Genomic DNA, 11,967 nt, shown 5'->3' with positions numbered 1-11,967 from the left:
TTATGTTTTATGAATAAACACGATGTTTTGGAAATATTTATCAAAAGAAATTTATACTATGTTGCGAATTACAATTTCGAGATAACCTTCTTTTATTTACGAACTTATGTCTTTGATGCTGAAATTGACAACTTTATAAAAATACATTTTCACTGAAATTATGAAATCTGGGTGTCGGAAAGGTGTAAAATTATTCTTCGGAAAAGAAAAAAACAGTAGTTGAGCTAGAAAAGAAATTATACGGGGGCAGGCTCCTATGGAGAATTAACATTACTGGAAACAGGCCCTTTAAAACTATTATATTTGTACTAAAATGTTTTGATTACTACATGTACATGTAGATTTGTTATACTTCTGGTTTGCAGAGTATAAAAGGCGGAAGTCGAGATTTAGAGAGTACGGAGGAAGAAGTAGTGATCTGTTATCAAGACGAGGCTGTGACGGTTGGAGAGACAGGGGCGGGTAACTCTGTGAAGACGGAAGAACCCCCAAGATTGATGGTCGTCTCTAGCAAGATTCGCAATAGCATGGCTTTGCGACACGCTATTCTGCCAAATGTGATTTTCGTACAATACAAGTTTGATTCAGCGTCCTTGGAAGGAATTCTTAGTAAGTTCATTATTGTGAGTGCAATTGTTCAAATGAATCTTGGAAACATAAAAAATAAGAAAGCTTCACATTGTTATAACCATTTCTTAACAAAATTGAGAAAATTATTCATTATAATAGTGAAATCAGTTAAATTCTTGGTGATAATTACACCATATCATAATCGTGATATTTTCTTATGTATCGTTTTGAATCATTGTTTGTTAAATTCTTGGTAATAATTACAGCCAGTCGCACCATATAGTATTTGGATACTTTCTCATGTTTCGTTTTGAATTGTTTTGTTTGCCTGTATGGCGATACAATAGGGATACTGAAATTATCAATCTTTTTATTTTATTACACTTTATGAGTTTATTAAATGTTTTGGTCAAGACGTGGCCCTTTGTGCAAAACAATCATACAAAAATAGATTTTGACAGTATTTACTATAAATATGTAATTAAGTCTATAGATAACAAAACTCGATAAATCCTGCACTCATTCATTATGAAGTTGACATCTTGAGCAGATCTGTGTATCGTGATACATATTGTATTGTAGGTAACATACGTATCATACCGTACTGTGAGGTAATGCGTATCATTGCAGCCCTATTTAAAAAAACAACCCATCTGACTTGTTCAATAGGTATTTCTTAATCTTCAGCGAGTGTATATGTTTGGAATCGAGATAGATCATGGAATTTACAAGACAGGGTTGGACGGGCAAATAGATTTTAAAGAATGGAGTTTTAAGTAAATAGAAAGTTTATTCATGTCCAAAACTCAATCATTCAAATATTAAAGATAAAAAAGTCGTTATTTGTCGGGGAATTATAGTTAAGAAGAGTGCAATGAATAATATTCAACAAATCAAGAGCCTTCAAACTTTTCCAATTTCAGCAAATTGCAATGCTTGCAGAACGTTTCGGAAGAAAAAAATAGCTGTAGGTTAGGTTATAGCTTTTTTCAAGTAAATCGATAGGAGACTAGGACCTTAAAAATGAACAGGGTATATGTAACTATCATTTCAACTCGGCTAAGAATGAGTGTGTACTATAAAATGGTACTTTTGACAGATCTGGTGACGACGACCTTGAACTCGAGAAAGGTCAGTAGTATAGCACTAATTCTGAGCTGTGTCGGATCATCCATCCACGTATCTGGTAAAGACGAAAAGGTAAGTCTCCTTAACACTTGATAATCAGTAAAGGTAAGTCTCCTTAGCACTAGATAATCAGTAAAGGTAAGTCTCCTTAGCACTAGACCATCAGTAATGAGTAACTTTTCCTTTTTGAAAGACAAAGGAAAACTTTGGTTGGTTTACATCTGTCTCCTTTGTAATTGCTGGTTATTAAACACAACCATTCTGGTAATTACTAGGCTTTAATATTCTATGTTAAGCACATCCATCAAAATATATAATTTTTTCGCTCATCTATATTTTAGATTCACCAAGAGTGTTTTATTTATAACAGGTAATAACCAAGGAGACCATATCAGAATCTCAGCCAATCAGAGACTTCTTTACAAACCTAGTCGGTGACCACCTAGACAAGACGACAGATGAGCTGCGATTGGACCTGTTGGCCTGCAATGCTGTCCAACATGGCGACTCATCAACTATCACCAAGGAGATTGAAACACTCATTCAGGTATGAGAAATAAACTTGATGACCCCAGTGTGATGGTGACACAGGGAAATCTCAACAAGTATGAGGCATTACTGGTTTGAAACTGTGTGCTCGTTAGAGCAGATGTGACTCCTGGGCCTGTATTCATTCTCAAGTACAGATTTTGTGCTAAAGCCCAATTTCTTGTTTTGTTTATAGATTAACAATAAAATCTTCTTTTGTCATTGATTCAGAAAAAAACACCTGTCTATAAAGATCACCTGTCTATGAAAGAATAGGTCAATAACTAAAAAAATCACGCCTACTGTTTTAGAATTCTCCAAAATGGTGTTTACAAACTATTGAAACAACTTGTTTATAAAGATCCCTTGCCTGAAAGACCATTTGTCTATTACCAGATGGTCGAGTTTATTGTTACCTGCCAATAACAATACTCTAAAACAATGAATATTTTTCTATATGAAAATAACTTGCCTTTAAATACTGTCTTACATAAAAATACTTCAAATTGGTGTTTTAAATTAATATAATACACCTGTTACAGATTGTCTATATGGATTCCATGTGAATTAAGATATTTATTCTCCCTTTGGCAGATATATGAATTTGTCTGTACTGTAAAATAGATCATGATTGGATATAAATCATTTCTTGTGTTTCCAGCATCCTGTGACAATGTCCAGAGATTTAGTCGGAGCTGACCATAACAATACTCTAGCAAAAAGTACTGATGCCAAAGTCACGTGAGTTGTATGACTTCATTCCTTGGTTGCTTATTATACCCCCACAACAAAGTTAGGGTGTGTGTGTGTGTGTGTGTGATACTGGGGAATCACCCTGTCTATCTGTCTGGATGTCTGTCGTCTGCAGTAATTTGTCCGGAAAACTCCATCTTAACTAACAGGCAGATTTTATTGAAACTTCACTTGAATGATCAGTATATTATGTAGTTGTGCACCAGCATTTAAATTTCAGATTTCAACACTTTTTAAGGGAGCAACGGTCCTTTATGCGAAATAATTTGTCCGGAAAACTCGCTCTATCGACTTAAACTTTGTATTGATGAAGCTTCACCTATATGTAAAGAGCCAAAATACCTGGAACGAGTTTCCATTCCAGTAAACTATCAGCATCTGCAGTGGTATTAGTTATCCTCCTGATGACAGTTCTAGTCTTCATAACCGACTGATGTAGGGCCTTTGTCTGATCCTCCTGATGACAGTTCTAGTCTTCATAACCGACTGATGTAGGGCCTTTGTCTGAGAGTGATTTTACAATGAAAGACGTTGTTAACAAACTTTGTCTGGAGAATGTCTATTTTACCTGTTACAGCTGTGTGGGAGAGTTTTACTTCAAGGTGGAGAAACTTCGTGGCTGGAGCGGACAACAGCAGCAGTCTCTGGCTGGGTTTGAGAAAATACAGACTGTTGGCAAAGGTAATCTCAGCAAAATAATATATGGGGAAATTTCCGGTGCTGTTCAATTTTCGCCTTTTTCGCCTGCGGCATAGGTGTAAACCTTATTCCACATTTCCAATGAGGGAGAAAGTGCATGAAACATGACAGAAACTGCTTTACTTAACTAAACTTTCACTTTTTATGTATCAAAATAACTCAAAAAAGCATTCATTTAAATTCAGACACTACTGTTATGATCATTACACACACTCTACTGTAACTAGAAGATCATCTGACCATAGGATGTAGCTTTTGAGTTTGTGTTAGTTTGGACTTGAATGAGGGAGTTTCGAGGGAGATTGATAAATTTTGGTCAAAATGAGGGAGTCTCCCTCTTAATGAGGGAGGGTTGACAGCTATGCTGCGGTACAAAACTGTTTGTTTCTGGTTGTCTCCCCTGTTCTTGTCTTTACCTGGTTGTCTCCCCTTTTAGGTGCATATGGTGTTGCAGTGCTGTATAAGAAGAAGGACGACGAGTCGTTGGTTATTCTAAAGGAGATAAATATGCATGACCTCAACGCCGCTGAAAGACAACTTGCCCTTAACGAGGTACTGTTTTGTATTGTACTTTCTTGATAAATAGCAGGGATCAAGGTTTAACCTTTTCACCCCTATGTAACTTCAGTAGACTGTAACATGCATTGATATGGATGAGTCCATTATGGTCTACAGTGGTGAAAGGGTTAACAAACTCAAAGCAGCTAAGATTACATTAAGACTGTTGAAATATAATTAGCAATATCAACAAACAATATGGATAAGAAAGTAAAATATTCTATATTTTTTTAGTTTTGAATTATGTTTCTTCGTTTAAGGGGATATGTGCCTTTAAAAGTATTTCTAAGTTCAAGGCAACATGTGCCTTTAAGAGTATTCTTTGTTTAAACGAAATGTGAAGAATTCTTACCTCTTTGGTTACCAACGCCGCTTTAGTTTATTGGGATTCAAATGGTCATCAGTATAGAAAAAAACTTCTGTGCATGTTGTAGGTAAACATTCTTGCCTTCTTGGACCATCCCAACATCATCAGTTACTATGACAGTTTTGAAGAAGACGGTGTTCTTATGATAGAGATAGAGTATGCGGATGGAGGGTAAGTGTGGGTTATTGCTTAGAGATGGAGGGTAGGTGTGGGTTATTACTTAGGGATGGAGGGTAGGTGTGGGTTATTACTTAGGGATGGAGGGTAGGTGTGGGTTATTACTTAGGGATGGAGGGTAGGTGTGGGTTATTACTTAGGGATGGAGGGTAGGTGTGGGTTATTACTTAGGGATGGAGGGTAGGTGTGGGTTATTACTTAGGGATGGAGGGTAGGTGTGGGTTATTACTTAGGGATGGAGGGTAGGTGTGGGTTATTACTTAGGGATGGAGGGTAGGTGTGGGTTATTACTTAGGGATGGAGGGTAGGTGTGGGTTATTACTTAGGGATGGAGGGTAGGTGTGGGTTATTACTTAGGGATGGAGGGTAGGTGTGGGTTATTACTTAGGGATGGAGGGTAGGTGTGGGTTATTACTTAGGGATGGAGGGTAGGTGTGGGTTATTACTTAGGGATGGAGGGAAAGTGTGGGTTATTACTTAAAGATGGAGGGTAAGTTGGGGTTAATACTTAGGGATGGCAGCCATTATATTAATGACATGTGCTCAGATAGTTTATGATTGGGACTTTTTTTGAGCTAGAGCTCCTGTTCCGTATAAGTATAAACTTGATTTATTTTACAACAATTTTGAAAAAAGTTTTTACAACTTATATTTTAAATCACCCTTGTTGGCCTGGATGTTAGTGCATGGTGGGGTGTGTGTGTGTGTCTTATTATGGAAGGAAACCGAATTACCCGGTGAAAACCCACATGATCGGGTAGGTGACCCCATACCTTTTCACGTCCGATCAGGGAATAGATTCCTGGCCGCCTTGGTGAAAGGCAAGTGCACTATCCACTGCACCATCCGACCGGCCTCTGTTCCATCATTGATCTGATTTTGTTCCTACTACTTGGTGGTAAATTGTACTTGTCAGAAGCATGACACAAGTTGCATAGGCCCTGATCTTTGAGACCATATTTTTCCTCTCATCTTAGTCAGTTAGTCAGCAAGTTGGAGAGTCCGACAATTAATCAGTCAGACAGTCAGTCAGACTAATTAATCAATTAATCCACAGGACTCTAGCCCAGTTCCTCGCTCAGCAGGACAAACCACTGGAGGAGAAAACTATCCTGACCATGTTCCAACAGATCGTGGCCGCCATCAGACATATCCACGAACACAACGTGTTACATCGCGACCTGAAGACGGCAAACATCTTCCTCACCAAGGAAGGCGTGGTGAAAGTGGGTGACTTTGGTATCTCCAAAATGATGAGTTCCGCTAACAAGGGAGCTAACACTGTCCTGGGAACACCTTACTACATAAGTCCAGAGATGGTACAGCTTTATAATCTTATGTTGAAATTTCCTTCCATTTGTTTCCATTACTGTATGTGTCTTAACAGTTTTCTCACCATTTTGAAAACTTTAAATTCTAACTTTCAATTTTATTTAATGACCCCTAACTCTTGACCTTTGTTTTATTTCATGAACTCTGACCCTTGACCTTTGTATTGTTTGGTTAGATCTGATCCTTCCATGACTGTGTTGTATTTCATAAAGCATGAGTTTTGAACTTGATATTTTATTTGCTGAACTCTTGAAAATGATTTCTGTTTTATTTGATGAACCTTAACTTCTGACCTTTGTTTAATCTGATGAACATTGACCCTTGACATTTCAGTGTGAGGGCAAGCCATACAACGACAAATCAGATATTTGGGCGTTGGGCTGTATCCTGTATGAGATGGCCTGTCTACAGAAAACATTTGAAGGCTCCAACCTACCCGCTCTGGTCAACAAAATCATGAAGGTTTGTGAGGCTTGTTCATGTATTTTTTGTCCCCACTAGTTCCTGGTGGGGAATTATAATAAGTTTACACTACGTACGTACGTCTGTCCTTCAGTCCGTCCCAAAAGTTTGTCCAAGGGCAAATCTTCTAAACTTTACCTGGAGTAACAAGTACATCTTGGGATGGTAGAATGTTATGTACAAAGAGTGTGTCCTTCAGTCCGTCCCAAATCTTCTTAATAGATTTGGTATTTAAATACATCTTGGGATGGCGGAATGTTATGTACATAAAGTAGGTCACTGTGATCTGTATCCTGAGATAGAAGCACTGCTGGGTAAATAAAGAAAATGTTATTAATGGGGGACTATGGATTGCCTGGCAATACTTTGCCTTGTTTCTTAAGTAAATAAAGAAAATGTTATCAACGGGGGACTATGGATTGCCTGGCAATACTTTGCCTTGTTTCATAAGTAAATAAAGAGTAGAAATATTCTAAATGATGATTGTTAGGTAACAATATCATTCAAGTGAAACAAATATGATATTTTCAGCAGAGAATGAGCTTTTGTTGATCGTTTATATACCCAGCAATAAGCTCGTGCCTGGTGATAAGCCCACCAATATATTGCAGTTTAAAAATTAGTCAAAATTGCAAAAAAAATGATAATTCATTTTCCTGAAATAAACCCGCCCCTACTTTGAGTGAAAGATTGTATGTTGCATCTCTGGGCATATTGCAGGATAATACAGTTCGCCGAATTTAGTAAAAAAATGCCAAAAATTTTTTTGCAAGGACTATTCCAAGAAAGAATTTCATAGAATAAATCATGACAGATGTAATTTTTATCTTTGATTGACTATAGCAGCCTTGTCATTGATTGTATTGCTTCAAATGTCAGTACATCATTGCAAATATCAACTATATGATAAAAAGTTAAATTTATACAAAATAAAATCATTTCAAAATAAATTCCTTAGTCAAAAAAGATGTATGGAGATAAAAAAAACAATAATTTGAAGAAAAAATAAAGAAATTAATCTGTATGATTTTAATTACAAGAAAAAAGGCTGCAATGTGGAAATGTACTTATAACACAGGCAGTTCTGGAAAGGTTAACTCAACGTTTTGATTTCAATATAAATAATTACAGGGTCAGTTCGCTCCAGTCAAGGATATTTATAGTGCTGGATTCAAGGAACTCATCATGGATATGTTACGACAAGATCCGGGGCCGCGACCATCTGCTCACGAACTTATGTACACAAGACTCCCAGAGGTATAAATGCTTAATGTTGGTCAACTAAGTCTGACTATCATTTATAATAATGTATTTTAAGGAGGCACAATAGTCTAGTGGTAGGACGCCCGGCTCGTGACCGAAGGGTTGCGGGTTTGAGTCACGGCACTGTGTTGTATCTTTGAGCAAGAGACTTTACTCCGCTTGTTCCAGTCTATTCAGCTGTAAATGGGTACATGGTTGGGCAGTGCTAGAATTGTTGAATGCTAGCTGTGAGCGCCGAAATGGCAGCACCGGCTGTATGCTCCCCAGGGAGTTGAGAAAGATATTGGCTAGTTGCAAAGGCCCTATAACCATGGATGATAATTTCAAACACTTAGGACTTAACAAAAATATTCTTCATTAACCCTTTCACCACTGTAGACCCTGATGGACTCATCCATATCGATGCATGGTAGAGTCTACTAAAGTTACATAGGGGTGAAAGGGTTAATTACAAGTCATAAAAGATACTGCTTAAGATTCCAGGGTTGAACCCTTTTGTTAAGAAGGTCAGAACTCTTCAGTAAAGAAGGTACATGTCACAATTAAGGTAGCATGTAGCCTTAAGTCTTCTGTGTTTTTGTAGTTGATGAATTCCTTTGAGGATCCTACAACAGACTGTGACGATGATCTGCTCCATTCTCACGAAAGTAACGCCAAAACTAAGAAGAAAACCAGGTAAAATAATGAAGTAGATTAGTCACTAACTTTCTTCTGAGCTGTACAAGTTACTATCCCTGGAAAATACCAGGGCACTGCCAGGGGCTCGCTATCAACCCATTCACTCCTGAAGACACATTTGAAATTTATGAAATTTCAGGGGTGAATGAGTTATAGGGAAAATTCTTAGTTGTGACGTAAATCTTATACAAACATCCTGTATTATCTTTTTCATATGTCAGAAAAGTCTTTTGCATATATGATATACCGTTAATTGTTAATAACTCATTGTTCATTACGTTTACTCTTTGGCCTTCATAGCCACCATTACCAGTAGTGTGTCAACAGGGCCGCTTTTGTTTATCGCGATCCAAACGGTTGAACCGGTTGGACCAGAGTTGTTCGTTTATGAAATGAGGTCGGACCCAGTAATACGATGCTAGCTTTCAGGCGAGCCTTGACCAAGCCTTGCAAGGTCTGCATAAACATTTGCAGGTCCGCCAGGATTTATACTAAAAAATGTTACATTCAAATACACACAAACCGGTTGTTCCGCATAGATGAATAGGCCTCAGGGCTCATTTTGATCAATATGAAAGAGCATGTACCACCATGATGCATCGTACGTGACAAAATGCATGCCTAGTAATAAATAATAACAATCGTTTTAAAGTAGGAGGGTTAAAAGTTTTCATGGTTTAACTTCTCATTGATTCAACAAGCTTAGTTGTTCATGGCCATGGGTCACTACACAGTGAATGATCCGGCGGGATAAAAAACCACTGGAGTCCATGGCCAGTTCAGAGAAGAAACAGATAGGGTAGAAAAAAGGAGTAGACCGTTTTAGGGGCCTGTTACACTGCACAAATACTTTGTCAGGCCTTTTTCCTTCCTAGAGTTCACAGGAGCTTGAACATATTAATTAATTTTAGGAAGTAAATGTTTAAAAATTGTACAAACTTGCTTGGTTACAGTTCTGCTGTTGAGAAAAGGTACAGTGACTGCACAGCAGGATTTATATGTATATATAAATGTAGTCTTTTCATTTATTTTGGCACATAAATTATATTTTATTTAAGAATTCCCCCCCCCCCCCCCCAAAAAAAAATTTTTTTTTTTTTAAAAATTCCCCCCCCCCCCCCGAAATAAAAGTTTATTTATGTTATTGTCTTTATATTCGAATCATACAGTAACACTTTGTTATACTGCCATCATTTGTCCAGAGAAAATTTGGCATTATAAAGAGGTTTGTCGATGAATTGAGGGGAAACATATGAATTAATTCTTTAGAAGAAGAGAAAAAAATACCTTCCTTGAAATATGTTGGCATTAAGTAAGGTGTCAGATTAAAAGAGGTTTTATTTTTTAAACTTACAATAAATACCTTGTTATACTGCCGCCATTTGTCCAGATAATATTTGGCGTTTTAAAGAGGTTGCCGATAAATTGAGGGAGGGAAACATATAAATCAGTTCTAACAAGAAGAAGAGAAAAAGGCACCTTGAAGTTTCTTTGCATGAAACGAGGGGAATTGCATCAACGTTTTACTGTACAATGACAATATGGCAGGCCTTTATTCCCCGTAATGTTGCAGAAAAAACTATAACATAGGAAACATACAGACTACAATAAGCTTCCTGATGTATAATCAAGAGGTTCAGAGATCAAATTCCCGATTCGGAGATATTGTGAAAAAAGGAAATTATAATAAATGTATTTCTTTCATAAATAATGTTTTGTTATGGAAATTGAGCAAGCAACACAAGTCAGAAAAATTATTGACAAATTGGAACTCTTCTTTTTTGGAGATAAAACATAGAGCACTGTGATTGTCTACCTTTAAAAAATATGAAGAATTACTATTTTTGTGAGATTTACGGATTATGATTCTGGTAGAAATGGCCACATTAAATATTTCACAGAGATTCACAATAAGATGTATAGTATTACAATGCCTGCTTGGTTCGTTTCGTTATTTTTGACACAAGAGAATTCTTATTGTGTATTTGGTTTTACCAGAAATATTGATGTTGTCTGCTTGTACCCGTACACGAACACATCATAAATAACCTGAATGTTTGTTTATATGCAATCATTATATATTTGCATTCCCATTGCACTTACCATATAAATCCCTTTGTAGCCATAGAGTGATATGAATGCACCAACATTTCCAATGATCGATTACATTACCATTTACTTTAAAACATTGGAGTGTCGGACAGAGGGTGTAAATGTGGGAATGTTCAAGCAGCCACTCTTTTAAACTTATCGTGGAAGCTTACACCTTGGCAATGGTTTTGAAATCTGGGTAGTTCTTGTATCTGCAAAAGGAAAAAGAGAGATGCAACAGCCAGTCCAGGGTTCCAACTCGGGACCCTCCGAACTCTAGACGGACGCTCTGCCAATGGAGCTACTTGGTCGCTGACGATTGACTCAGTCCAGTTCCGCTACATTCCTCCTATCTTTTTCCTAAAAGTCTTCGCCCCTAAAACACAACAACTTACAATTTAGGTTTGGATACCGTATACCCAATCATCACTAAGCATTCACCCTGTGCTTGAAACAAGGGTTGGCAAGCTCACCAGTTTTGTAACAGGAGAAAGAATGCAATGGCCTGACCGGGGTTCAAACCCAGTACCCCCAAACTCTAGACAGGCGCTATACCAATTGAGTTACTTGGTCGCTGACGATCAATCCAGTCCAGTTCCTCTACATATCTGTATAATAAAAATAATTATTCTAAATTACAAAAAAAAAATCATTACTAATTATAGCAAGGTAAGGGCAGATAACTGGAATCAGATTGTTTGTCTGTGATATGATATAGAGTCTGTCCGTACACACATTGTTGGTCCGACTATTACAAGTGCTGCACCAGTTCTGATGAAATCGTGGGAACCTCTTCCCCATCACATTAATCCTAAATTTGCATGTTTATTCACCGTGCTGTTTCAGAAGTCTTCAATTGGCATTTCAATTTTTGCAAATACCATTACCCATGTTACAGCTGGAATTTTGCAATACATGTATCTTAATATACTTTAATTATACCAAAAATTTGTTTGAACTCTACATGTTATGATATTATTAATACTTAAGAAATTACAAGTACAAGTATTTCTATATTTTGAGTCTATTCCTGTTGTCCGAAACAGAAAGCATATATAGTTCTCACATGTGCAATACTTAAACAAATTCAAGAATAAATATTTTATTTATCCTACAATAAGCCGTTGTTTATTAATAAGCCCAACCAGTTAACCCTTTCACCCCTATATAACTTGAGTAGACTCTTCAATGCATTGATATGGAGGAATCCATTATGGTCTACAGTAGTGAAAGGGTTAAGAAGAAACGTCGACTACAGATGCTATTTCATTTTCCTGTTTTAAGCCTCTACCTAGATATTGATTTTTTTCATTTTGCCTCACAGGTTTTACAGCCGAATACAGGCTACTTCCCATATAATT

General features: G+C 37.1%; 1 protein-coding gene across 3 annotated transcripts in view; it reads left to right on the top strand.

Annotated features, from left to right (window-relative positions):
• LOC110451456 overlaps nucleotides 1-11,967 on the top strand; it is a 47,299-nt gene that overhangs the window by 7,180 nt on the left and 28,152 nt on the right. For all 3 annotated transcript variants that reach the window (XM_021499486.1, XM_021499487.1, XM_021499488.1), the window contains exons 3-13: nucleotides 366-609; nucleotides 1,670-1,770; nucleotides 2,069-2,245; nucleotides 2,888-2,967; nucleotides 3,557-3,660; nucleotides 4,115-4,230; nucleotides 4,671-4,774; nucleotides 5,838-6,099; nucleotides 6,446-6,574; nucleotides 7,706-7,831; nucleotides 8,421-8,512. In XM_021499486.1, the coding sequence (XP_021355161.1) occupies nucleotides 366-609; nucleotides 1,670-1,770; nucleotides 2,069-2,245; nucleotides 2,888-2,967; nucleotides 3,557-3,660; nucleotides 4,115-4,230; nucleotides 4,671-4,774; nucleotides 5,838-6,099; nucleotides 6,446-6,574; nucleotides 7,706-7,831; nucleotides 8,421-8,512 (1,535 nt within the window). The remainder of the gene's footprint in view (nucleotides 1-365; nucleotides 610-1,669; nucleotides 1,771-2,068; nucleotides 2,246-2,887; nucleotides 2,968-3,556; nucleotides 3,661-4,114; nucleotides 4,231-4,670; nucleotides 4,775-5,837; nucleotides 6,100-6,445; nucleotides 6,575-7,705; nucleotides 7,832-8,420; nucleotides 8,513-11,967) is intronic.

This window comes from Mizuhopecten yessoensis, unplaced genomic scaffold (genome assembly GCF_002113885.1).
Source record: "Mizuhopecten yessoensis strain PY_sf001 unplaced genomic scaffold, ASM211388v2 scaffold6045, whole genome shotgun sequence".
NCBI lineage: Eukaryota > Metazoa > Mollusca > Bivalvia > Pectinida > Pectinidae > Mizuhopecten > Mizuhopecten yessoensis.
The sequence above is the reverse complement of the archived record's forward strand: the minus strand, read 5'-3'. Positions and strand labels throughout refer to the sequence as shown.